Source organism: Thrips palmi, unplaced genomic scaffold (genome assembly GCF_012932325.1).
Source record: "Thrips palmi isolate BJ-2018 unplaced genomic scaffold, TpBJ-2018v1 HiC_scaffold_8, whole genome shotgun sequence".
NCBI lineage: Eukaryota > Metazoa > Arthropoda > Insecta > Thysanoptera > Thripidae > Thrips > Thrips palmi.
In genome coordinates this window covers 10,880,495-10,905,986 of record NW_023144635.1, presented here as the reverse complement: position 1 = coordinate 10,905,986, position 25,492 = coordinate 10,880,495, and the positions used below count along the sequence as shown (strand labels likewise).

The following is a 25,492-nucleotide window of genomic DNA, read 5'->3' as shown; positions in this document are numbered from 1 at the left end:
CACATTCGCATTTACTTGTTGATTGATTAAAACTAAGCAACCATGTGCTTTTGATAAAGAAAACATCTCGTAAAATATACTTGATTTGAAATTTCATTCTTTATGGACATATATTTGTATATGTGTAAGGTGGTTTGAGTATTTTTTCTCAGCGTTGGTTGTCAACCTTGTGTGGGGAAGTTCAGGTGGGCAATACAAATTCAAGAAAACAATTTATCATTTTGTTTAATAGGGTGTGACTTTATTAAGAATTTTTGTATGGTGAGTTGACATATGAAGTAACATTATCGTAATCACACAGGATTCAACATCTGGTTTTCAACCCTGGTTTGACACGGAAGACACATTTAGCACCGGGTAACAAACCACAAGTTTGCAACATTAAATATATTTTGCTTACTCAATTTAATTATCCTCCTTCAAAACAAAAGAGATTTCCATTAAAATTTGTGAAAGAATAAATTACTAATTCTTATGAGTAAAGATGGTTAACTTACTTTGTACTTGTTTTTTTCTGGAATGTCTTTGTTCCTCATCAGTGTGCGCACAATAAAAACAATTAAAATACATTTTCCCCATTAAGTCTGCCTCCCAAAAGATTAAATTTTGATATATATGATCACCAACAGAAATTTTTAAATGGTAGTTGCGCTGAACCAGACTCGAAATACTCTATGACTTAACTACAATGAAAGACTATAAATTGCTCCAGCCAATTTAATAAATTACTATAGGAAAGCCTGGATCACAAACTCAAAATTGAGGGGCGTTGCAATGAGTAGAGTACCCTCAGTCTTAATCACAAACAAATTTAAACTAAAACTAATCTAATATTACTATCTCAGTGATGCTGCTACAATATGACAGCCGAAAAATAATGGAAAGTAAAAACAAATGTAAAACAGTTAACTTAAAATCCGGCTCTAGAACCAATCCAGCTGATGCCCTTCAGTAGAACTTCATTGCATCCTGGACCTATTCACTGATTTTCTACACTAACACAAACTTTAACACTGTATAGGAAAATGCAGCTTACACTATACAAACGTGAAGTGTTCACTACTATCACGAGCTACTCGGTACTCGGTGCCTTGGTCCTTGATTACGGGGGAATCCAAGGCCTGATTCGCAGAGCCAGGGTGCTATCGTCCGACAATCCAAAAGCGGACGGCCTGGAGCCCCTGCTCGACTTGTTCACTGGGTTTTGAACTTTGGAAGAAGCCTACAAAACAAACCACACTTTTCGAGAGCAGGCCGCAGGGTGCAGGCAGCAGAGTGCAGGGTGGCACTGCGTGACGATAACGCGGTGCCAGGCTGGCAGGCACACGGCCTGCGGGAGGACGATGACACGATGTCGCTGTCGAGGCAGGAAGCCTGCAGTCTGGAGTCTGGGGTCTGGGGGAGCCTAGATGGGCTTCCACGCGACCACGGCCCGCTGCTGGTCGGGGGCCTCGCCGAAGGGCCGGCTGCCGTCCGCCGCCACGTACTGGTTGACCTGGTAGTCCAGCATGGTCTGGTAGCCGAACACGTCGCGGCCCAGCTGCTGCGTCAGCGGGCTGGTGTTGGTGGTGAAGACGCCGGCGAAGCCGCGTCGCCGCGCCAGCCGCAGCAGCTCCTGCTCCATGAACTGCATGGAGAGCACGTTGGTGCGCGCGGTCTCGCTGGCCGCCGTGGCCATCATGAAGCCGTGCAGCACCTGGCCGCGGCCCGTCGGCAGCTTCGTGTCCCTGCAGCACCAAGGGGGGCGTTAGTTCGGACAACTCGGGGGTCAACAGCGGGGGTTTGGGGGTAAGTTGGGGAGGAAAAGAAAAACCCCGCGGGGTTTTTCTTTTCTGGAGGCAGTCATCTCGAACAACATCCACTTTTCACAGATTTAGTTGATGTAACGGGTTGAGAACTTGCACAGTCAAGATATCAGCTCCTGAGGGGTGTGCCTTTCTTACACTGTCCTTCACCCCTCGCCGAACAGCCCTCGGAGACGACGTACCTGATGGGGCCCTCGATGAACTCGAGGAAGTCGAACACGATGCTGAGCTTGCTGGTGATCTCGACGGGCGGCTCGTCGTGCGCGTCGAAGGTGAGGGCGCAGGCCACGGCCGTGCCGGAGTCGTTCTTCACGACGAAGCTGAGCAAACGGAGCGGACACGCGTTAGCTTCATTCTCACTCCAGGGTGCGGTGGGCCAGAAGGCCGGTGGAGGCGGTCAAAATTCTAGACGCGTTTTGAGCTCCAGAGTCGCAAAATGGGACTCAAACCGAACGCGTGAATGAATTGCTCTCCGAACGAGGAATCCACTGATGATGGGTCACACGCTCGGTTCAAGTCCTGTTTAGCGACTCTGAAGCTCAAAACGCGTCTCGAGATTTGACCGCCAGCGCCGGCCTTCTGGCCCACTGTGCAGTGCGGGGTGCGCCTTGCGCCGCGACGCAGGCAACCCATCGCGCGAGCGGCCTTGCGCTGCTGGCGGCATGCCACTCGCCGTTGCCGCTTACCTGAGGTCCTTCTCCAGCAGCGGCTTCCAGATCTGGTCCAGCAGCTCGGAGTAGTCCGACGGGGACACGTGTGGCATGAGCCAGTGCTCCAGGTCGGCCTTCTGCAGGAAGCTGTCCGTGATCATGCTGCAAACGGAACGAGAGCGGGTGAGATGACGAAAATGGAAGAGTCGAGCGGCAGGACTGAGGGCTTCGAAGCCATGGCGAAGCGGCGAAGCAGAGACACTCACCTGTACACGTCGGCCTTATGCTCCTCGGACAGCATGACGGCGTGGAGGGACGACGGCTGCATGGACTCGGCCAGGAGGGACGCGTCGGCCTCGGAGACCTTCATGCACTCCAGGGCCTTGCCCAGCGACTCGGCGCCGATGAAGTCGCTGACGCCTGCAGCAAGGCGAGAGCCAGGTCAGTGTCGGCCGCGCAGACGAAACGGTGCTTACAGTGTCACAGTGTCCGCCACTTACTGATGAAGAATCCCTGCTCGCGCAGCCTGGTGACGGTGAGCACGGAGTTGAGCGAGTTGCCGCCCAGCTCGTAGAAGGAGCGGCCCAGGCAGATCTTGGCGCCCTGGCGCACCGAGGCGCCCAGGACGTCGGCCACCGTGTCCAGCAGCACGCGCGCCGCCTCGGCCAGGCCGTCGGGCGCGCCCGAGTAGTCGGGCATGCACCGGGAGCGGGCCTGCGCGTACGTCTCGGCGTAGCTCCGCAGCAGCGCCTGCCGGTCCACCTTGCCGTTCACCAGCAGGGGGATCCACTCGACGCACAGCACCTGCGGCACGGCGTACGGCGGCAGCGACCGGCCCAGCGCCGACTCCACCTGCGGCGCCGTCAGCGGGCAGCCCTCGCGCAGCGTCACGAACGCCAGCACGGCCTGCAACACCACGGCGCAGTCAGTCCTGATTGCCGCCATCGTCGGTAAGGAGAACTGATTCTCGAGCGAAAACTCGATTTTCGCCCCGGCACTGGGAATGGAGGCCTCTAATGGCTGGCGCTGCTCAACCCTCTGCTGGAATAAAGGCCCGGGGCGTTGGGGCGGGGGCGGGGCGGGGAGGCAGACCGGAACAAAATCAAGGCTCCGCTACGCGGCGCGCCATGCGCAGTCAAAACAACTCGCAACTCCCTCCCGAGCTGTTCACGGGCAATAAACGTCATTAACACGGTCGGTGGGGGCTGGGCGGCTGCTCACCTGGTCCTCCTCGCCGGGCCGGTAGCAGAGGACGACGCCCTTGTCCACGCCGTCCACCCGCGTGAGCGCGGCCTCCAGCTCGCTCAGGTCGACGCGGTGGCCGCGGACCTTGACCTGCGAGTCGGTGCGCCCCTCAAACACCAGCGTGCCCTTGTGCACGCGCGCGAAGTCCCCGGTGCGGTAGAGCCGCGTGTAGTCTGGAGAGGAGAAGAAAGACATGAGCGGATGCGACGATGCGAACATAAGGCCGCCGCAGACTTATCCCGACAGTCGTTTTCGTCGCTCTGTCTCTCTCGCGCCTATAGGGGACTCCCTGTGAGTGCGAAAGAGGCAGAGAGACGAAAACGCGACTTTCGGCATCAGTCGGGGTGCAGTGGGCCAGAAGACCGATGGAGGTTGCCGTTGCCAAAATTCTAGACGCGTTTTGATTTACAGAGTCGCAAACTCGAACCGAGCGTGTGACCCCATCAATGGATGCCTCCTTCGGAGAGCAATCCATTGGTGGGGTCACACGTTCGGTTCGAATCCCATTCAACGACACTGGAGCTCAAAACGCGTCTAGATCTTTGACCGCCTCCACCGGTGTTCCGGTCCACTGGGCGGGAAGGGCCAGGCCCTGCGCTTACCAGGGTGCACGGCCAGGGGGTTGTTGAGGAAGCGGTGCGGGTCGCGGCCCGCCACGTAGCCCGCCGCCAGGTTGCGGCCCGCCACGAACAGCTCGCCTGGCTGGCCGGCCAGGGCGGGCCGGAAGTGCTCGTCCAGCAGGTACACCAGGGTGTTGTCCAGCGGCCGGCCGATGGGCACCTTGTCCAGGCCCTGCACGTCGGCGGGGCCGTGCAGCGTGTGGAACGTCACGTCCCCTATGACCTCGGTGGAGCCGTAGAAGTTGCACAGGCAGTGGCTGTCCAGCCCCACGGATGAGAAGTGCGCGAAGAACTGCTGCGCCAGCGACGCGGCCAGCGGCTCCCCGGAGCACACCCACAGGCGGAGGCGGCTCAGCAGCTGCGGAACCGGAAGAGGAGGACTGTCAGTGGCCCGGTCGGGAGGGGAAGTAGGACGGCGTTGGACAAGGAAAGTAGTCGACACGCTGTGAGTGTGGGATATCAGAACTGATAGCAATTTATTGGTCACGCGACGAGATGGATGTTCTGCCACCAGGTTGGGATGTCCGGAGATTCAAGGCACTGGTGATGCCAACTATGACAAGAACAACTTCATAGCGACAATTTTTCAGCCCTAAACCTGCGTCTCTGCTGGACACTCCACCCGGAATTCTGGAAAAAAACCATTCCTCCACGCGCGAAAAAAAGACAAATTGTCGAGTCTTTGCTCCTGTCGGTCGCCGCGCTGTCCCGCGACAATGCCCCGGCGGCGGATGATGTATGGAAGGGACATGCCAGCAGACTGATTCCGAGAGTCGTTGTCGTCGCCCTGTCTCTCTCGCACTCGCGGGGCGTCCCGTATGGGTGCGAGAGAGACAGAGCGACGACAACGACTCTCGCCTGCAGGGCCGCCGCCGGGTCGTCCAGCGCGTCCAGCGCGTCCACACAAAGGCGCCACCCGGACACGTGCGCGACACTGTGCGACAAGCGGCAGAGCGGCGCACGCGGCACGGCGCGCTCTTTGGCCGTGGCCGAAGCTGGGGCTCGGGGATGCCTCCCCGGGTGATCGCGATCGGCGGTTCAGAGCCGCGCCCCGCCGGGTCCTTGGTGGCCGACGGCGGCCGCCCTCGTCCTTGGTGACTCGCCGGTCGCTGTCATTCGCGGCACGTGCGAGCGCCTTGTGTGTGTGTGTGGGGAGGGAAGAGTGAGTGAGTGAGTGAGTGAGTGGTGAGTGAGTGAGCGCGGAGGTGGTGAGTGAGTGAGGAGTGAGGAGGATGAGTGAGTGAGTGAGTGGTGAGATGAGTGCGAGGAGTGAGTGGAGAGTGGTAGTGGAGTGAGAGTGAGTGAGTGAGTGAGTGAGTGATGAGTGAGTGAGTGAGTGAGTTGAGTGATAAAGGGTGAGTGAGTGAAGTGAGTGGTGCTACGGCTGGCGGGCGTGTCGCTCCGTGTCCATCTTGAGGTAGAGCAGCATGGCCCGCAGCAGGGACGGCACCAGCACCAGCCTCTCCACCTGCCGAACGAAGAGAGAAGAAACCGCGGTCACTTTAGGTCAATCACTTCCCGGTGCGCGCGGTGTGTGCAGTGCGCGGGCGTCCGTGGCGGCACGCGCCGTCGTGCAGGAACATGGAGGAACATGGAGGAACATGGAGGAACGCGGGAGGGAAGTCCAGAAAGGGAAGTCGCGGTTGACGGCCGAACGATCGGTGTTGCCGACGTAAGTGGGCGAAGACTCCGACGTGTTGAAGTCATCCAGTATTCGGGCTGAGGTTGGCCACCCTTTTGACAGTGGTGCATCGTGTGCAACCCTGCGAACGATCCCGAGCGGCGCGGGCCCGAGCCCCTGGGAGGTAGGCCGTCCCGTTGAACCGGCGTGCGGCGCACCGCGCAGCGTTGCCTACCCGCACGGCTGTTCTGCGCCGAGGCCTTGGCCGAGGCTGCCGAAGCGAAGGGCGCCGAACCCTTTGCGTGACGCAACGCGGCCCCGCGGCCGGGCAGCCGCTAGGCAGCCGAACCGCTACTCGGCGGTCGCCGTCGGCCGCGCGGCCTTGAACTTGCACCGCAGCGCCGCGGTGGCCGCGGCAAGGCGGCATCGAGGCTCCTTGATTTACCGCAGCTGCACTGCAAGATGGCCGGCCGGTGCCTTCCGCGCTGCGACCACTGCGACGCTGCCACGGCGAATAACGTCCGAGGCTTATTGGCTCGAGTGCCACTCGGGAGGTGAGGGAGGTGACACACTGCTGACGAGCTCGGCTGTCGCAGTTGCAACTCACTCGCGGTGCGGGTGCAGAAAAAAAAAATTTCCAAGACTCGACTGCAGTCTGTCTGCTGACTCCACTAGAGCGACATACTCGACTTGCACCGAAGTGTCGAAGTGACAGTGCCGTCCCAAGGCGGCCCAATTTGCAACCGGGCCATTTTCCGGTCAAGGAGCCTTCCATTAGTGCGCCCGCCGCTGTCCCACCCAGGTCCAGTGCCACCTTCCGGGGGCCCCTCCCCCCCCTCCTCCCTCTCTCTCCTGGCCGGGGGTCCGACGGGGACGGCCCGGACGGCCCCACCCACAACCATGATTAGTTTTAATTCAGACAATAAAAGGCGAACCTTGACCCCATTAAGGAGCACCGCATTAGTGCGCGCTGGGCGGGCAGGCCGACTTCCTGGGAGGGGACAGGGAGGGGACAGGGAACGGCAGGGCACGGGTCCACCTGGCCTGACCAAACCGCGCCGGGCCGGGACGTACACTGTACCGCCCGTACCGCCGCCAAGACACTGACACTCTTTTTGGCGGCGTCTCGATTGGCATCGCTTCGTTTTCGTCACCACGTCTCTCTCGCACTTGTGGAGGAGTGCGAGAGAGACGGAGCCTGGCCGCGCGCCGAGGCGGCGGCCGGCGGCATAGGCACTGGTTGTCCGTGGCGGGGGGCATGTCCTTTGCGCTGAGCAGCCAAACAGCCCAAGGAGAGAGGCGAGAGAGGCGCCCAATCCAGCCTCCCGGCCACGCTAGGCCGGCGCGCCGCCACGCCACGCCACGCCACGCCACGCCACGCCACGCCACGCCACGCCACGCCACGTCCGCTTTGCCGGAGGATGTGCCGCGCGGCTTAGCACGGAGTCGCATGGGAATAATTCAAAAGAGGAACACACACGTACAGGCACACGCACACCAACTCACACACTGACACGCACACACCTAGCTGGTTCTCACGCCAGCAGAGCCCTGAGCCACACCTGGGGAGACGTTTGTCAAAGCGGCGCGGCGCTTCAAACCGCTCTGCCGGCGAGCGCTTCGGAAGAGCGCTTTGGTCGCGCTGTCCCTGTCGCACTCCATGCCGTGCGGGTGCAAGAGAGACGGAGTGACTCCAAGTCTCAATTACGCCGCACCGCCACGCACGTGCACGCGCCGACAAGCGCCGCAGTGTAGTGTACCATCAATTTACTCGATTTGCGTCGCATCGGCCGATCTGGGGAAGCCTCAACTACAACCGCGGCTACCGCGCTTCGACTACTGACGGCTGGCGGGGCGCTCCGCCCGCGGGGGTGCGAGAGAGACAGAGCGACGAGGCACTTGTTCGGCTACCTCAGCCGACACGGCGTGGAGCGCGGCCTTCTCGTAATCATGCAACGACGGCGACGACGCGTAGCGATCCACATCCGTCATCTTTCCCACGGCAGAGGCAGACGCCGCGACGCCTCGCGACAAGTTTGAGTTAACAGCGGCGGTGGACAAGACAAGACAGCAAGGCGGCGATGCGGCAAGGCGGTGCGTGTGGCGATCGAGGCACGTAATTGGCTGCGTTGCTGCAGCGAGCACTGGGCAGCGCGGCCAATTGACTCAGCCCCGGCAGAGCGGCGCAGCGACGCGCAGCTCCGGCCAAATCCGGGGGCCGATAATGCGGAACGGAATAATTGCAGCACTCTGATTCCAAACGGCGTTTCGCCGTCGCTCCGTCTCTCTCACACCACAACGGGACCCGCCACGAGGGCGAGAGAGACGGAGCGACGAGATTGCGCTGCCTGCAATGCACGCGAGTACGTCCGCCCCACGCCCGTCCCGTCCCGTGCGGTGCGGGCCGGGGCTCCTGCATCTGCGTGGCCAGGGCCGCCCCGCCCGCCGTATTCTTAGTCCGAGGACGCCGACGGTGGAGGAGGACGTCCGCGTCGAGAGGCGGGCAGACCGTCCGCCACACCCTCTGGGCTTCGCTGGCTTCGCTGGCTTCGCTGGCTTCGCCACCGCCAGTCCCAGCTGCCCAGCCTGCAGCGAGCCATTAGCTTGTCAAAGACGGGACGATCAAACGGACTGCGCCTACTGTCCTGTGTGCCGTGTGCACGCGGTGCACTGTGCAGCGCGGCGATGGGGGCTTCATTAGAGATAAACACGGCCGGTAGAGCACGGCGTCGAGCACGGCGTCGAGCACGGCGTCGATCACGGCGTCGAGCACGGCGTCGAGCACGGCGTCGAGCACGGCGTCGAGCACGGCGTCGAGCACGGCGTCGAGCACGGCGTCGAGCACGGCGTCGAGCACACGACGGTGCGGTGATGAGCGTGCAGTGGGTGCGCGTGACAAACGCCACGTACAGTGTACACGTGTAACCCCCGCGCCAATTTGCAGGCGAGGTCCCTGGCGAGGATTTCTCGTGTTGGTCCGGCATGGCAACGCAAAACGCGGCGTCAACATATTTCATCTCGGCGCTGCCCCGCGCGTCTGGCGCCACCCACGCCACGCCCTCGGGCCGGGGCTTTTCTTTGTGTTTTCTTTTTCGCGAACGAAAAGCCATGAACGCGAAGCAGACTGGGCAACCGGTCGGGTAAACAACGCCACAGGCAAGGTGGATTTTTGATCGGCGGCGCCGTAGCGGCGTAGCCAGGGCGTAGCGCATGCAAGGTGAAGCATCCTTGTTTCGCCGTCGGTTCTTTGCTGTCGAAGGATCGGCGAGGCGGGTCGGGGCAAGTCGGGGCGGAGCGGCCGGCGAGAAGAAAGGGACGTTTTGGTCCGCCCCGCTGGCTCCTGTTTCACGATTCTCGCGGGACTTAGCTGCGACTTTTGAGCCTGATCCTCGGAGCGGCAGAACGGCGGAATGAACTCACCCCATTGTCCTCCAGCGCGTGCACGAGTCGCTCCGTGTCGGCGGTGACCTGCTTGTCGAGCACGAGGAGCGCGCGGCCCTGCAGCAGCGGGCCCCAGATCTCGGGAACCGAGTCCACGAACGTGAGGGCCGTCTTGAACACGCACAGCGCCTCCTCGGCGCCGAACGGGAACTGGCGCCACTGCCAGCGAAGTCGGTTCAGCACCACGGCGTGTGGGAGACGGACCCCTGGGGTAGACAGTTTTGGGTTAAAACACAGACCCTTGTCGATTTATTGTTTTGAACAGCAGGGGGCTGGGAGGACCCTTTCTTGGCTCACCCTTGGGGACGCCGGTGCTGCCGGACGTGTAGAGCACCAGGGCGAGGCACGGGTCGGGCAGCAGGCAGTCCTGGTCCGACAGCGGGGCGCCGCTCAGGTCGGCGGCCTCGGCCAGCAGCTCGGAGTACGTGGCCGCGACCGTGCCGCGGAAGAGGTCCGGGTCCGGGAGGTCCGAGACGATGATGGCGGGCTGGGACTCGCCCAGGATGTGGCGGACGCGGTCGGCGGGGAAGGCCGCGTCGACGGGCAGGTATGCGGCGCCGGCCTTCATGGCGGCGAGCAGCGTCACCAGCAGGCGGTCGGACGGCGGCAGGCGCACGGCCACCAGGACGTCGCCGTCCTGGTTGGCGCCGTTGCTGCCCGCCGACTCCATGCGCACTTTGCGCACCAGGGCGCGCGCCAGGCGGCTGGCCGCCGCGTCCAGCTCCGCGAAGGACATCCGGTGGCCTGTTGGAAAGCGGCAAAGCGGCACGCGAAATAAATAAAACGGAAACAGCAAGAAACCATTAACGGTGGCGGTGCAGTGCAGGCGGTGCCCGAACGGCTGCCTTACCTTCATAAAGCATGGCGGGCTGGTTGGCGGAGGCGCCGGCGGCGACCTCCTCCAGGAGCCTGTGCAGATGCTGGGGCCCGGCGGGGGTGGGGACCGCATCGCCCCGCAGGATGGACAGGTCGGGTAGCGAACCCATCTGCAGACAAGGCGAGGATGTCAGTAAAACAACAAGTATTTTGTGGAGTGGTCTGGCACGGCACTGCGTTCGTTCGGTTCAGCAATCCCGCGGCTCTGGCCGTGACGTGCCGTGACCATGTCCGTCTCAATTTCGGACTGACACATTTCGCCCATTGGCATGCGCGGCGAGGCGCGGCGAGGCGCGGCGGGCCGCCCGGAACGAGCCTTGCGACGGCACATTGGCGGGGCTGCCTTGGCGGTTCCTTGGCGCCGTCGCGGTCCAATCGAAGCGTGGCGGCGCGTAGCGGGGCATCAGTTGTCTTGTTTGTTTCGAACGCCCCTCCCCCTCCCCCTTTCCCCCACCGGAAGCTTTGAGGCACTCCGCGACGCCGTGCCCGCGCGGCCTGCTCGCTCAAGGCGCTCAAGGCTGTGCCTTAGTACTCGCTTCTCGTGGCCCGGCCCCCAAAGTCACACCGCCCATTTTGTCCTCGCCAAGGGTCCAGATGTCCGCGACTGCGACGCGGCGCTCGGGATGCTGGCGGTACTCACCGGGGCGCACTGCATCGCGGGGCCGGGCTGGGAGCCTCGACGGCCACCCTCGACGGCGACCCTTGACGGCGACCCTTGACGGCGACCCTTGACGGCGACCCTTGACGGCGACCCTTGACGGCCAGCCGTTGGCGACACGCGACTCGACGGCCGAAGGGCCGCGGCCGGCCGAGGCCCACGACGACCGGCGGGGTTTCCGCCGCGCTCAGCCCTTCGGTGCCTCGTGCCCTCGGTGCGTGGTCCAGCCAGCCGGCCGGTGGGTCGCCCTGCACAACACTGGCCGTCTTCGCCCGCGCCTTCGCCGCCTTCGCCGAGCGTCGCCCTCGCCTCGCCAATCTGCCTGCCTAGCTGCGCTGGCCGCGCTGCGCCGCGCTGCACCAAATAGACCACGGCGGAGCACGGCAGTCCGCCCGGGCCCCGGCCAGCGACATCGAGGCGGCGGCAAACAGTTCACTGCCGCCACGCCGTGCACACTGGCGGCTCGCCGTCAGGCGGTGTCGCGCCGTCGCGGACCTGGCCGGCCGTAGCGGACGCCCGACGCCCCCCGGCGAGGGTGTTGAAACCGAGTGTTTCTGCCGATCCGATCCGCGGCGGTGTCGCGTCCGAGGAGGCCGTTGACGTGGACGCGTGCTTCACCGCTTCGTCGCGGTGCTCAGCGCTTCCGGCCAGCGTCGCGCGTTCGCGGGCAGCCATGACCACGCCGCGGACCAGCCAAACACGGCTTGATTGGGCCACCCTGAGCTCACTACGCCGCAGCCAATCAAGCAGACTTGTCCGGACACCAATAATACACTTTGAGGGTTTTCCTCCTGATTGGACCCCCCCCCCCCCCGAGCCGGCCAGAGAGAGCATACATTGTCTAAGTAGTGTCGAAAATTGAGGAAAAGTTCTGGACGCCGCGCGGCCGTGCCGGCCGTGCCCACGCGGGGACGGGGCAGAATGGAGATGATGATGTCTGACAGGAACCAATCAGAGGCCAGGCGGGACGCGACGCGCGGCTTGACCCCCTGTAGGGCCCACCCCGCCCCACCCCGCCCCACCCCACCCCGCCCCACCCCGCCCCACCCCGCCCCACCCCGCCGCGCCCCACCCCGCCTCGCGGCCCCGCCTAGGCCTGCCAGCGTGATTGACTCTAGGGCCGTCCATCTCGGCGACGACGACGCGGCGACGCGGCGACCGCCAGCCCTCGGTTCTCGGTCCCGGGCCCGCGCCACGCGCCGCCATCTGCGGCGACGTCATCCACTCATCACCCTCGTCAAGGGCTGCCGGACCCGCTGGGCCGGACCAGCCAGGCCCGCTAGGCACGCCGTGGCTCAAACAGGTCCTCGCAAACTACTTCGGGGGCTGTTGACTCCACTCAGGCCGTAAGGGCTGGCTGGGCCAAAAGCGCCACCGACGCCCACACACACACGTGGGATGAAAATGCCGCCTCCACGTGTCGTGTGCCCGTGCGAGCGAGGCGCCGCCACCTTTCTCGTTTTCGTCTTCGCCGTGCCGAGCGAGGAGGCCGCCGTTGGACCGGGCCTCTGGACCCGAGTCGCCGCGGCGCCACGCCGGCAGTGGTGCGCGAGTAGCTTTGCCCGGCGGCGCTGCGCTGGGCTGCACGGTACCCCCTTCTTCCTGCCCCCTCTCCCCGGCCACGCCGCGCCACTCCACGCCCCGCTGCCCAGAGGAACTCGGCCAGGGCCGCCTGGCGACTGCGAACGAACCGTCAGAATGAATTGGGATAGGATACCGACCGCGGTCGACGTGCCATCGGGTACGTCAGAGCGGTGCGGTACGCTGCGGTACGCGGTACATACGTCGCCTAAACGCGCCGTCCGCCGTCCCCGCTTCTAGGGCAAGACCAGCCAGACCGGCGACCGCGGCGCGCCGGCAGCCGGTCTGCCTCGCGGCGCTGGACCGCGGCGACCGCGGACCGCGGCCCGGGGGACGGCCGGGCCCTTCCGACCCTCCACCCGGAATAATCTCGCCGTCGCCTTGTTTGCGATTCGTCGCGCGGCCGCGTCATCCCGTCGTCGTCCAGCAGAATGATTCCGAGAGTCGTTTTCGCCGCTCTGTCTCCCGCGCACTCATGGGGCGTCCCCAATTGGCTCGAGAGAGACAGAGCGACGAAAACAACTCTCGGAATCAGACTGGAGGGGGTTGGCGGGGGCCGATGGGAGAAAGGGTGAGCAGAGGTCACCGCGTGGACACGCGTGACGTACGGAGGGAAGGTTAACGCGACATTCCGTAAATTCGGACATTCGGGCATTCGTGCGCGCGGAGCCATGGCGGAGCAGACACGCGTAATACAGAACAAATTGGCTTTCGGGGAAGAGCAGGGGCACGGCGCGCTCCTTGACCCATGCAAATGCTCCCCCCCGCCTGCCGAGTCGTTTCGTCGCTGTCTCTCTCCCACTCATGGGGGTCGCCATAGAGGTACGAGAGAGACGGAGCGACAAACTCTGAATCGCTCGGCTGTCTCATTACAGGAGGACCACGTAGCACGTAGCGCGTCCTTGCGAGTCCTTGCGCGGCTCACACGTTACTTTCATTCTTCCGAACGGCGGACGGGGCGCCAAGGCTCGGCGGCGAGCCACGCCATGTCGCGCCACGCCGCGCCACGCCGCGCCACGGCCCCACTGACCTACACGGACGCGGCCCGGCCGGCGCCGCGGTGCGCGGTGTTGATGCCTGCTGATTCCGCTGCTGCCGCTGCAGCCCCAGTTCGTTGGCCGGAGATCCCCCGGTAATCGCGTCGTCCTGTCTCTCTCGCACTCGTGGCGGCGCGGCCCCGGCCAATCAGACGGCTGGATCCTGGCATTCTGGATTCCGCGGCCGGCATTAATTCAAGCGGCGCCGAAGTGCGGGTGCGAGAGAGACAGAGCGGCGAAAGCACTTTCGGAATCTGCGCCGGCGTCCCGGGCCTGGTGGGGCCAGGTCCTCAGCCGCGCCGTGTCTCGTCGTCTTCTCGTAGCCTCAAGGTCGCGAAGTACTAGCAGTGCGTTGCGTAGGTTGCGTACCGCACGCGGAGTTCCGAGTTTCGAGCATCCGCCAGTGTGGTTACACTGTTACACTGGTTGCGCGGGCCAATTTAAAGTTTGTCTGGCTCGGTAGGCGTGCCCTCCCCTCAGGTCCCACGGCTCGTCTGCTGTATCATCCCGCGGCGTCGGCAAGTGAAAATCACATTCGCGTCACCAGAAAGAAAGAACAGTGACTGCCGAAGGAGCAGCCTCTCTCCCCCGGCAATGCCGGCAATGCAGACCCATTTCAATTTGTAGCCCAATAACGGCGCGAGGAACGAGGAGGCCAGAAGGCCGCACATCATCAACCTCTGCCCTGTCGACTGTTTTTATGTCCGCCATGCTGGCTAAAGTACACGGCCACGGCGGCCACGGCTGCAGCATCTTCGTGTTTTGACTTTCGTCCGGCGGGCGCTGTGGAAAAATCGGGAACCGGCGTAATAAACAACGAGGCAGGGTGCGTGAACCTGGGGCAGGTCAGGCAGGACAACGGCCTGGGCAACAACGGCCTGCTCCAGGGCGCCGACGACCAAAGGAAAATGAGAGACGGGCCAGAAAATCATTGTTCGTTTCGGCTTTGTTTAGCGAGGAGCCCGGTGATGTCGCCTGGTGTTTTATTTAATTGTTTTGCTCATTTCTACTTGCTGCAGATGCGCTTTTGATGAGACAAAATGAACGAAGCCCACCGGCCGTCGAAGATGAACATTCCGCGCCCGGAAGAAGACAGAGAGGACGGAGAGAGAGATAGAGAGAGGGGGAGAAAGGAGAGGATAAATAGAAAATAAGTACACTCGGCCGGACAGGCACACACGGATTGCGGTTCTGCTGCATAATGACCGCACTACCTGATCTTGCACTTCGCCGCCTCGCCGCGCCGCGCCACGCCGCGAGCCTTGACATGAATGGGCTCTGGGTGGTGGGTCCGCCACGCCACGCCGCGCCACGCCGCGCCACGCCGCGCTGGGTGCGCCATTGCCACTCCTATTAGTCCCCGCCTTGCCTTTTGCCTTTCCATCCGCGTTATGTTCCTACCTCGCCTCGTCCTTCCTTCCTTCCTACCCGCCGCGCGGAGTACGCAGCCTGGCCGGCCGCAAGCGCGGATCCAGGGGGGGGGGGGGGGGCAAAAGGACAATTGCCCCCCCTTGACCCCTAGATAGCCGCCTGAAAGGTAGGCAAAAAGCACCAATTTGCCCCTGTAAGTAGGCAAAAAGTGCTACTTTGCCCCCCCCCCCCTTTGGGCTGACTCTGGATCCGCCACTGGCCGGCCGCGCCGACACTCCCAGCCGCCATCAACAAAGTCACTGCCACACCGCTATCACTTCCAAACCATCACTATACACTACACTATCTCTAGAATCACCATCACGAGCAGCCACTAAAAGAAGCAAAGTTACTTTATCACGATGAGTCATATCACGAGCAGTCACTAAAAGGAGCAGTAACTTTCGTGGGTCACTATAACGGGCAGTCACTATAAAGATGAGCAGCCACTTTATCACGTTGAGTTACTCTAAGCAGCAGTGACTATAGGGAGCAGTCACTATAAAAACAGCCATTATAAACAGGGCACTCACTATGTGGATATTGAGCAGTCACAATGAGGTGCAGTCACTATATCGCGATGGGTCACTGACCGAGCAGTCACTACATATGGTCAATGGTCACTATCACTGCCTTGTCTCGAGTACTGCTGCTTCTCCCCTGAGGACTGCAGGCTGCAGGCTCTTTTCGCCGCGAGGTCGCCGACTCACCGACGCATCTCGGCCATGGTTTCGCGAAGACCAGCGCGTCGTGGACGCGCCGCGAAAAGGAAAATATGCATCGCCCCGCGGATCTCGGCTTCTCGGAATCGGAGGTCGCTCGAATCCCAAGTGTCTGCCTGCCTGTCTCTCCCCTTCGCTACGTCCCGGGAGTGAGAGAGACGGAGCGACAAAAACACTCCGGTGACACGGAGGGAACCCCCGCGGCACGCGCGTGACGCGCACCATCAACACTCCACGGCGGCGACGCGCGCACGCCGATGCACTGTATAGATTTACGGTCGTCGCAAAAATGCGGGAAGCGAATGAAAAAATAAGGTAACGGAGACTTTGCGTTAACGAGGCGAGAGCCTGCTAATGTGCATGCGATGCAGCCGGCCGATCCGACTTCTGTCTCTCTCGCACCCCTACGGCTCGAGGGACGCACCCCGTGGGGGGGGGGGGGGGGTGGCACTGACTGCAGTGCAGGAGTGCCAATGGGGAGCAGCGGCCAACAACACGCATGGCGCGCAATATAAAAGAGCCTGGAGGCGTAGTAATGGTATTCAAATCACACGACCAACGTCGCCAAGAGCAGCGAGACGCAGCCTCGCACCGTCTTGCAATATTCTGCGTTTGCCATGGCGAAGATTTATCTTCTGCAATTACGCTATACTGCACACCAGGAGCGAGTGCGTCCGGCAGCACCGCAGCTATTTTCTGCGACTTATGATGGATACACGATCGGCCGTCGGACCCAGCCTGGCCCGTCCGCGCGACGCTTGTGACCGCATCTGCTTGCCCTGCAGGGCAGCCATGGCAGAGCCTTCGGCGCCTTCGGCCCTTCAACCCAGACTCATCCTCCGGGGCCGGAACCCGTCCGCCGGGTTGCCGGTCTCCCTTGCAGCAGACTGATTCCGAGAGAGGCGTTCTCGTCACTCCGTCTCCCTCGCGCCTATGCGGGGCGCCCCGCGAGTGTGAGAGAGACGGAGCGACGAGAACGACTCGCAGTGTGCAGGTCCCAGTTCCAGTTCCCAACGAGAGTGGCCTTCTGCAATGCCGCGCTGCGTCTGGCTGCGCCGCGCCGGCCTGACGAGGGAATCCGGCGGGGCGAGCGAAAAGCCGGTCCTACTTGCAGTGGCGGCCCACGGCCCACGGCAGCAGGCTGCTTCCGAGAGTCGTTTTCGTCGCTCTGTCTCTCTCTCACTTGTCGGGACGTACCGTGAGTGCGGGAGAGACAGAGCGACGAATTTCGGAGTCAGTCTGCAGCCCACGGCGGCCGGGCCGGGTTCCCAGCGAGGCCCGGGCGGTCCAGGGCACTTCCTCGTCGGCGTGGCCGTGCCCGTGACCCTCGGCGCCGTGGCCGCGAACACCGCGAACACCTCAACGCCGACGTTGCTGTCGGCGCTCGCAATCGCCTGCGGGGTAGGCAGCGCCGCGCGCGCCGCGCACCCCTGCCGCCCTGTTGCCTACCCTCGCGGCGTTCGGCCCGCCGGCCCGCTCCAGGCGAGGAGGCCGACGCAACAGGTGGCCGTCATGGCGTGCTCCGCGGGGGCGGCACGGGGGCGGCACGGCGGGGGCGGGGGTCGCGTCGCGGCGAGTCCAAGAGCGAACAAAGGCGGTTCCCTCCGCACGCCTTCGCGTGCTTCGCTCGCAAAGTTTGTTTTCCTTTTCTGTGGGAAGCCCTTCTTGCCCTTCTTCGAGGCGCGCTTCGGGGCGTGGTGTTGCGGGGAGTGGCGGGGCGAGGCGTGGCTTTCAGGGTGCGTCTGTCGAGTCGGGCCGCCGGCGAAGGCGTCGAAGCAGCCCGTCGTCCCGGCCGCCCTGCCGCCTTGCCCCCCGCCCCGCCGCCACCCCGAGCCCTTGCCCTTGGGGCACCGCAACACGATAAGCTTAACCTTCCGGCCCTTGTTCCGGCCGCCCTTGGCGACCCTTGGCGGCCCCCGGTCCTCAAAGCTCACCTCGGCCTGCCCTGACACACTGCTTGTCAACAAAACCCCACTTTTCACACGTTTTTCTTCCAATCTCTGCGTCTGCTTCACCGTTGCGGACTTACCTCGGACTACACTGTGGCGCTCTGCAGGCGGATCGGTGCGGTCTCCTCGGTGGTCGGGCAACGACTGTAGTGCCCGGTCGGCAAAGCACGCGGCAAAGTGTCACTGTCACACACTGTCACTGCTGGAGCACCTCCCTCACTGCCCGCGTCATCTAGAGCATCTCGCCGGCGCCATGAGGGCGGAGAGAAAGAGAATCACAAACATACACACACACACACGCACACACACACTGAGGACGGCGAGGCGCGAAACGACACTGCTCGACACGGCGAGGTAAACGGGCGGTGCTCCTCGAGGCGACACAGAACAGCGCGAAGTGGCGGGCTCTATGTGCAGGCGCTAATATTTATCAAGTTGGGAAGTGGCCGAACGGCAGAGCGGACGACCGGCGGAGCGGGCGGGGCGGGGCGGGGCGGGGCGGGGCGGGGCGGGGCGGGGCGGGGCGGGGCGGGGCGCTGGAGCGGCGGTGGGGGTAGAGGGCACGTAGGAAAAGGCGGAAGGGGGAGGGGGACGCGCCTCGGGGCCAAGCCAGGCCACTGCTGCTGCAGCCCCGCGGCGGGCCGCCCAGAGGCCGCCTCGCACCGACCAGGCACTCTGCCATTAGATATCGAATTGGGGGTCGCAAGGCTCCGGATCCGGAACGCCTCGACGTCACAATCTGATTGACTCGGAAATGAAATTACGTCAAATGTCCATTGATGAAAGGGAAAGGTGTGATTTTTAGGGCTCGGTGTCCCCGCTGGCCTTAGTCGCGAAATGGAGTCCAAAACTAAGTGGGGCTCCACGGCCGGGGCCTTGTCGTTGCTTCGCACTGCTTCCTTCTGCTTCCGCCCCCGAAAGCCTCCCGAAAGCCTCCCGAAAGCCATGGAGGCTTTTAGCGCCGCTCGCGCGGCCGCAGAGATGATTGCGCCTGTACTTTGTACTACGACTCTGTGCGTTTGAAAGCCCGTCTAGCCAATTAGGGGTTGAATGAAAAAAAAAAAAAAAAAAAACACAAACACTCCGGTTTTCACCTGAATGTTTTGCATAACGTAAAAAAACAACACTCCCAAAAATAATTTTGCGCGGTGTACAGCGGTTCTTGTAGAAAAGTTGTTGTATAAAGAGTAGTAGAAAATAATTTTGCGTCCATCCTTTTCCCTTTTGCTTGGGAACTGCACTCTGAGAAAAAATGACGGTAAATCCTGGATAATTTTTTTGCCAAACTTTACCGTACTTCAAAAACCAGTATCCTCCGTACAGTCTACAGTATTTACCGTACTTGTTTTACAAAATATTCCGTAGTCTTTTAACAGTAGTTACCGTTCTTCCGTACAGTTCATGCCGTAGGAAAGACCAGATCTGGTCCCATCAAAGGCCGCTTCCAAGAAGTGCCCACATCAGGATCTTGAAAAAAGGGGGTCGACCGACTGAAAAATTTTATTGCACCTTTCAATAGGTCTCGTCAAGACCTTTCCAACGAGTGGTCGGAAGAGGGGTCCAGGAGTCCGACTTCAGCAGTTGCGTACATCAGGAACTTGGAAAAAGAGGGTCAATCGACTGAACAAAATTATAGCAGTTTTTGATAGGTATTAAAAGTACGGGATTGCCGGGGGAAAATGTACGGGATTCCCTGTAAAAAAGTACGGCGTTTCCTGTAAAAAAAGTACGGTATTGCCTGTAAAAAAACGACGGCATTGCCTGTTTAAAAAAGTACGGTGAAGTCTGGAGTAATCAGTACAGGATTTACCGTGATCTTTTCTCGCAGTGTGGCGTAAAAAGTGGCTCGGCTTTCCTTGGACGTGGAGCCGAAACTCCGGCCGGCCGACTGCGGCAGGGTGGCCGCCGAGGGGGCCACCACTCTCATTTCAGGCGTACACAAGATGACGGGATTACGGGATATTTACCAGGGATTACGCGTGAAATTTTCGAAAATTGGTTCGAAAACGTTGAAAAATAGCTCGAAAACGTTGGAAAATAACTCAAAAACGTTGAAAAATGACAGAATTTTGTCAAGGATTACGTGATTACGCCATGGATTACCAGAGATTACCAGCAAACTTGTACACAGGATTACGGGGGTGGTGGCCCCCTCGGTGGCCGCCGGGATGTATTGGCTGTGCGGAGCGCCGCGCCATGCCACTCCCCGCCACCGCGCCGTACTTCGCCATTACCTCAGAGGAAATCGAGGACCGTGGCGACTGAATCCGAACACACTTGCCTTCGTCGCTCTGTCTCTGTCGCACTCACGCGGCGTTCCCTGGTGCAGGGTGCGCGCGAGAGAGAGACAGCGACGGCGGGCCTCCCCTCGGATTGAGTCTGCTCGCGGCAGCCCGACGACGGCGAGGGTGGGCATTCCCCCTCTCGCTCGCGCACAATGGCGTCGCTGGCGCGCGTCACCGGCACCGCACGGCAAGCCACGGCCGTGCTGCTCTCGGGGGACTCTGCTTTCACCGGAAACACATGAATCCAAACTTGCGAATGGGCGCGTCAGAACGCGGCGGCGTGCTTGGGCCGCCACCAAACACCCCCCCCCCTCCCCCCTCCCACTTTTGGGGATTACCGGTCGAGTGGCACGCGGTCTGGCACGGCCTGGGCGCGGTCGCGGCGCTACGTACTCGCCCGGCCACGAGAGTCGCGGGTCATGACGGCATAGCTGGAAGCCGCCGGATCGGAGATCGAAGCTATAAACCGAGTTCAGCCGAATGATAGTGTTTACGGTACACTGGCTGACGTCGTCGTCTACACAGCTGAAACAGCCCGCAAATCAAAACAAAAACACAAACCTTAATTAAAGTGAAATCATGTATATTACTCGGCCGGTTTTCTGTACATAGTCGAGACGAAGTTCAGTACACTTGAATCGCTTCGGCGCGGCGCGGCCCTCAGCCCCCCGCGGCGGCGTGGCGAGTCCGCGATGACGCCAGAAGTCTTCTCGCTCCTTTTGCTCGTGTTGGCCGCGGCAGGCGCGGCGGGGCAAGGCCCTGGCCGGGCCGGGCCGGCCGCCCTGGATGGGCTGGGCCAGAGCAGGGCTGGGCCAGTTTGGCATTTAGGCCTTCCCAAATACTCACTACGCCAGAGCCTCGCGGGCCCCGCCGCAAAGGCCGTGACGTAGCAGGGAGTCCCTGTCTGTACGACGGCGGGGCGTCCGCACCGCGCACAGCGCCACGGCGCGGCACAGCGCGGCACAGCTAGGCCGCTGTTTCGCTCCATCAGCCTCACAGAGCGGCTAGGAGAGAGGTTTGACGTCCCAGCATCGCCGGCATGGCCGGCATTGCCAGTATGGCCCGCAACGAGCGTAATCAGGAGAAACCCGGCGACGCCGTGGCTGCCGTGGCGGAGCCAAGAGCCAAGCACAGCGGAGCAGCAGACTGATTCCGAGAGTCGTTTACGTCGCTCTGTCTCTCCCGCACTCATGGGGCGTCCCATACAGGCGCGAGCGAGACAGAGCGACGAAAGCGACTCAGTCTGCAGAGTGAAGCAGAGCGTCGCCTTCCGGAAATGGACTCGGCGCGAGGCGGTACGACTTCGCGAGAAGTCCAGTGCACTGCCGCGGCGCCGCGGCGGGGGAGGAGCGTCGCGGATGACGCGGCTGGACGCACGCAGCGCCACGCACGTGTGTGGCGATTGTTCTTGCTGCGCTGATTGTTTTTATTTTTTCTGGCGGCCGAGGCGGAGTCCAAGTGTCATCGCGGGAACGGTCCGTGATGCTGCAGGCAAGCAGGCAGCAATCATGGATCACCCGCCGCCGCCCCGCTTACCGCTTCTGTGAGGTCCGTGTACAGTGTAGCGTCGGCGTGTCCTTTCGGACGGGTGCCTTTAGGTCACTGCGAGGCGGTATCGAGGGAGTATACGTATATTACCAGTAATGTAGGTAATATATGTGTAATATAAAGTAATACAAAGTAATATATACTAATATAGGGGTATTATAGAGGCGAAATTGTGGTAATATGCAAGTAGTATAAGGTAATATACAGGTATTATACGGGTAACATAGCCACCCCGTACGAAGTAATATATGAGTTGCCGACCCCTCGGGTCACTGCAGCCCTCATTCACGCCCTCCCTGTACGACACCGTTTGCAAGTCCATTCATTTTCCATCATTCCATCATTTATTTTGGCGTGTTGCTGCGGAGCACGCCAGACGCACCGCCAGGTCCTTGGCCCGGTCCTGCAAGGACTAAGGACCCCCTAAGCGCATTACGCCGCCGAAGCCTCCCCGTTGCAGCGCTTGCAACGTGCGGTGCGTGTCTGCCTGGTGGAGCGCTAACCGGATTGCAAAGTTGTTGATGTGGTTGAATATAAATCTGCAATCGATCAGCGTATCAGAGGACGAACACGAGAACCGCCCCGCGCCGTCGAAACGCTGCCGAATCACTCGGCTGGGGGTCGCCTCCTGTGTCTCTGCTAAAGAAACACCGCTAAATTCCAAGTAGACGGGAAACATCACTATGACGGAGGAAAATTGTAAAAATACGCGCCGGAGTTTACAAGTACGCATCATCCGTCTACCTACCCCATAAAAGTAAATACGTTGTGTTCACAGGTAGTGTAGTGTATTGGTAGCATGTGAGGATCGCGGGAGCTCGATGTGAGAGGGCGGTGTCTTTTGTTAACCTGTCTAAACCTGCCCAATGAGAACAAGGTGGTCGATTCGACGTCGAATCAATGTCTAACGGTCTAGGTTACGGCGAATCGAAAGTGAGGTAGAAGAAAAGTGTTTTTCGACGTCCCGGGAAACGCAATAAAATCAATTAAAATCACTTACACTGGCATCCTTTAGCTCGTAACTAACGGTAATTATTTTCAAATTATTCCAAAAATGGAATTTTTTAATATTTTGTGCTTAACGTCGATTCGACGTCTATTCGACGTTAGCTGCTCAGCTGTTTAAATTCGCGCGCGCAAGGTGCAGCACGACCGCTGTGCGTGCGAAAATCTAAAGATCCTATATACAACTTTATTAATATATCAAACACCTTGCAGTACTCTCGAGGCCCTTAATAAAATAATTTAATGTAAAGACGAGTTCGTTTGAGTGACGGTGCCCGTATTTTCGCGTAAGGATGTGTTGGATCCTCTTTACGGCCGTTGTTGGAGTTGGCACCATTGGCTGTTGTGTATGATAGGGCCCAGAAGACAGTAGCCCCCACCACCATCCCAAGCGTACCCCACCCTTCCTGCCTTGCTTTCCTCACCCCCCCGCAGCGAGCTAAACATTCGGCGTAGGGACGGCGCGGGTGGTGGAGGGTAGGGAGGGGGATAGAGGGGGACGGGTCCGCGCTATGCCTGGTGCTGGGCAAGTCTAACTCGCTGCGCGGGTGGTTGCGGGTTGGTGCGGTAAGGTGGTGGGGGCTACTGTCTTCTGGGCCCTATAAGCGATCGTAATCAAATACTACCAGAAAGAGGCCGAACAAATTTGCTGGTGCTGCGCTGGATGAATCGTTTCAGGAGAATTTGAAAACAAGAACCCCTTTTTTAAGAGCTGTTAACGTTTTGTAAGTATTCGGGACTGACCGTATTCTGTCAAGGGCCCGATGTGCGGTCAAACTAAGTTTCTTTTTAGGTTATGTTAACATGTACACAGAGTATTAATTCTGTTGACAGGGTGAATCTTATGTTTTGCATCACGAAGATGGTGGAGATTCGGCCGTAAGTTACCAGAAGGCAGTCAAAAATTATATTTCGGTAACAGTTGGCCGGGTTTAACTTCAAGTGAAAGAACTAAAAGGTGAGAATTTCCTTACAAATAACGAAAATTTTTGAAGTTGTTGATAACAATTTACAGGAGAACCTCTCCTGTTCCGTAAAAAACATGGAACATTGTGTCAAATTTTTGTTAGAAAATTTACTTCAACTGGTGTGATAACGGCTTTTTCATTTCAATCTATTCCAACAGTTGGGCTCATCTTGCATTATCGAGGAAAACATTTGCTGAGGACTTCGTACGACGCTCCCAGGCAAGAATGGAAGTGCACCCAGCGTTAAGTGGCCAATGTGTTCATTACAGGTTTTTTTAAGGTACTGTTTACGTGACATTTTGCATCGTGACGTGATAATTTCTGTCTGGAAAGTCAGCCTTATTGGCATATAAATTCTCTTGTTCTATGTAAGTAAAATTGAACTGTTCTTTACTTTAAATAGTTAAACAACTTAAAAGCGTTGTTATCTGTGCCAACAAGGAGACTGCAGTTTGTTGTGTCGTAATAAACCTTTTGGCTTCCTAAGTTTTTGGTGCAGAATGCTAATATGTGAAAGCTCATTGATCTTGAAATAAAAATATAATTTATGTCTTGAATTTTATATGCTTGTACTTCCCCCGACCCTTTACGGAAGCCACAGGGCTTCTAAATTGAAAAATATAGCAATATACAGTAGCATAGACCGCATTTCGACGTTATTTCGACGCATCGACCCCTGATCGACGTCGCCGGGGCGTCGATATTTTAGTCACAGGGACGTCGATTCGACGGAAATTTCGACCTCCCCTTCGATCCCCCTTTCTACATCGAATCGACGTCGAATCGACCACCTTGTTCTCATTGGGTGTATGAAGCCTGGATTAAGCACGAGAACATCCAACCGGATTTACATGCGCCCTCATTTAATACAAGATCACTACAATTGGTGACGAGGAGGTGAACCCAGTCTAATAAGTGGAGATATCTGAATAACCATGGACGACGTCTACATTCAAGCATTTACAAGCCTATACAAGAACCCGAGTAGCATCGGGCAACGCTGGATGCGCTGGCTGCGGCAATGCGACTTTGTGATGCAAGGAAGCGAGCTGGACCTCTGAGACAAGCGGGCAGCGACGTTCATAGAGGAGTTCGCGAGGAGCGCAGCACGGGCTGAGGCATAGCAGCGGCAGCGTTGGTGCCACCTGGGCCTCAGGTGGCGGCTCCACAAGCAGAGGATGTTTGGAAAAAGGTTAAGAGGTTGCTGAATGAAAGATTTTTGCCGAAACATAATAAGCATTTTGAAAAATACTTGTTATAGAAAATGCAGCCGTTGTCAGCAGAATTAGCAGAGGCATACATCCAAAGATTACGTCAACAAGCCAAGTTGTGTCACTTCGATGCAAGAATGGATAGAGAAATAAGGGATCAGTATATTAATACATGCCCATGGCCAGAACTTCAAGCTAAATCAGTTGAAGACCTGCTGGCTAAAGGAAAGGACCTGACATTGAGTGACGTTCAAAGCTGAAATGTTTGAAAGAGCCAGACAGCAATCAATGGCAGCGTCCAACACACCGAAAATAAATGCACTCAGCAAATTTGACAAATCTAAAGGGTCATCCAAATTGCAGACAGGAAGTGTTTTGGCTGTGTGGTAAGACAGGCCATTTCGTCAAGAGTGACAATTGTCCAGTCAAGGGTAAAGTTTGTAATACCTGTCCTCGGTAAGGACTATTACACAAAGCTTCTGCATAGCATCAAAAGCAGTAAAACAATCTTTCAAGAAAAATAAGAAGGAGGTCAAGAAATTGACAAATGTAGCAAAGAAAGAGGAATCTGCTAGCGAGGATGACAGTGATGAGGGGTGTGTAAGAAATGTAGTCAAGGCTGACGGATGTTTTCAACTGGACTCAAAAGTGTTTGCACAAAGGGAAGCACTTCCAAGGTATGGCCTACCTAAACTGCTGTTGTCAAACGAAGGGATTCTAGGACGAGCCTGTGTTCAATCAGTTCTTGAGAGAGCAGGGCACAGCTGATGAGTACTCAACGCCACTGTGGCAGCAAGCTAATGGGGAAGTCGAGAGGTGTAACAAGTCAATTCTGAAAAGACTGAAGCTAGCACAAATTG

At 59.2% G+C, this 25,492-nt stretch overlaps 1 protein-coding gene and 1 long non-coding RNA gene across 2 annotated transcripts; one reads left to right on the top strand and one right to left on the bottom strand.

Moving 5' to 3' along the window:
• Positions 1-216: 216 nt before the first annotated feature.
• On the bottom strand, positions 217-18,041 carry LOC117653654 (dimodular nonribosomal peptide synthase). The gene is made up of 12 exons (XM_034399459.1): positions 17,696-18,041; positions 10,233-10,368; positions 9,680-10,126; positions 9,362-9,588; positions 5,702-5,788; positions 4,303-4,678; positions 3,677-3,873; positions 2,956-3,361; positions 2,722-2,875; positions 2,492-2,617; positions 1,988-2,125; positions 217-1,727 (listed from the first exon to the last, which is right to left on the bottom strand). The coding sequence occupies exons 2-12, from the start codon at positions 10,366-10,368 to the stop codon at positions 1,406-1,408; spliced, it is 2,616 nt and encodes an 871-aa protein (XP_034255350.1). The 5' UTR covers positions 17,696-18,041; the 3' UTR covers positions 217-1,405.
• A 4,793-nt stretch (positions 18,042-22,834) lies between these two features.
• LOC117653389 lies at positions 22,835-23,978 on the top strand. The gene is made up of 3 exons (XR_004588218.1): positions 22,835-23,178; positions 23,288-23,411; positions 23,580-23,978. It is a non-coding gene; the product is annotated as an uncharacterized LOC117653389 (long non-coding RNA).
• Positions 23,979-25,492: the final 1,514 nt, after the last annotated feature.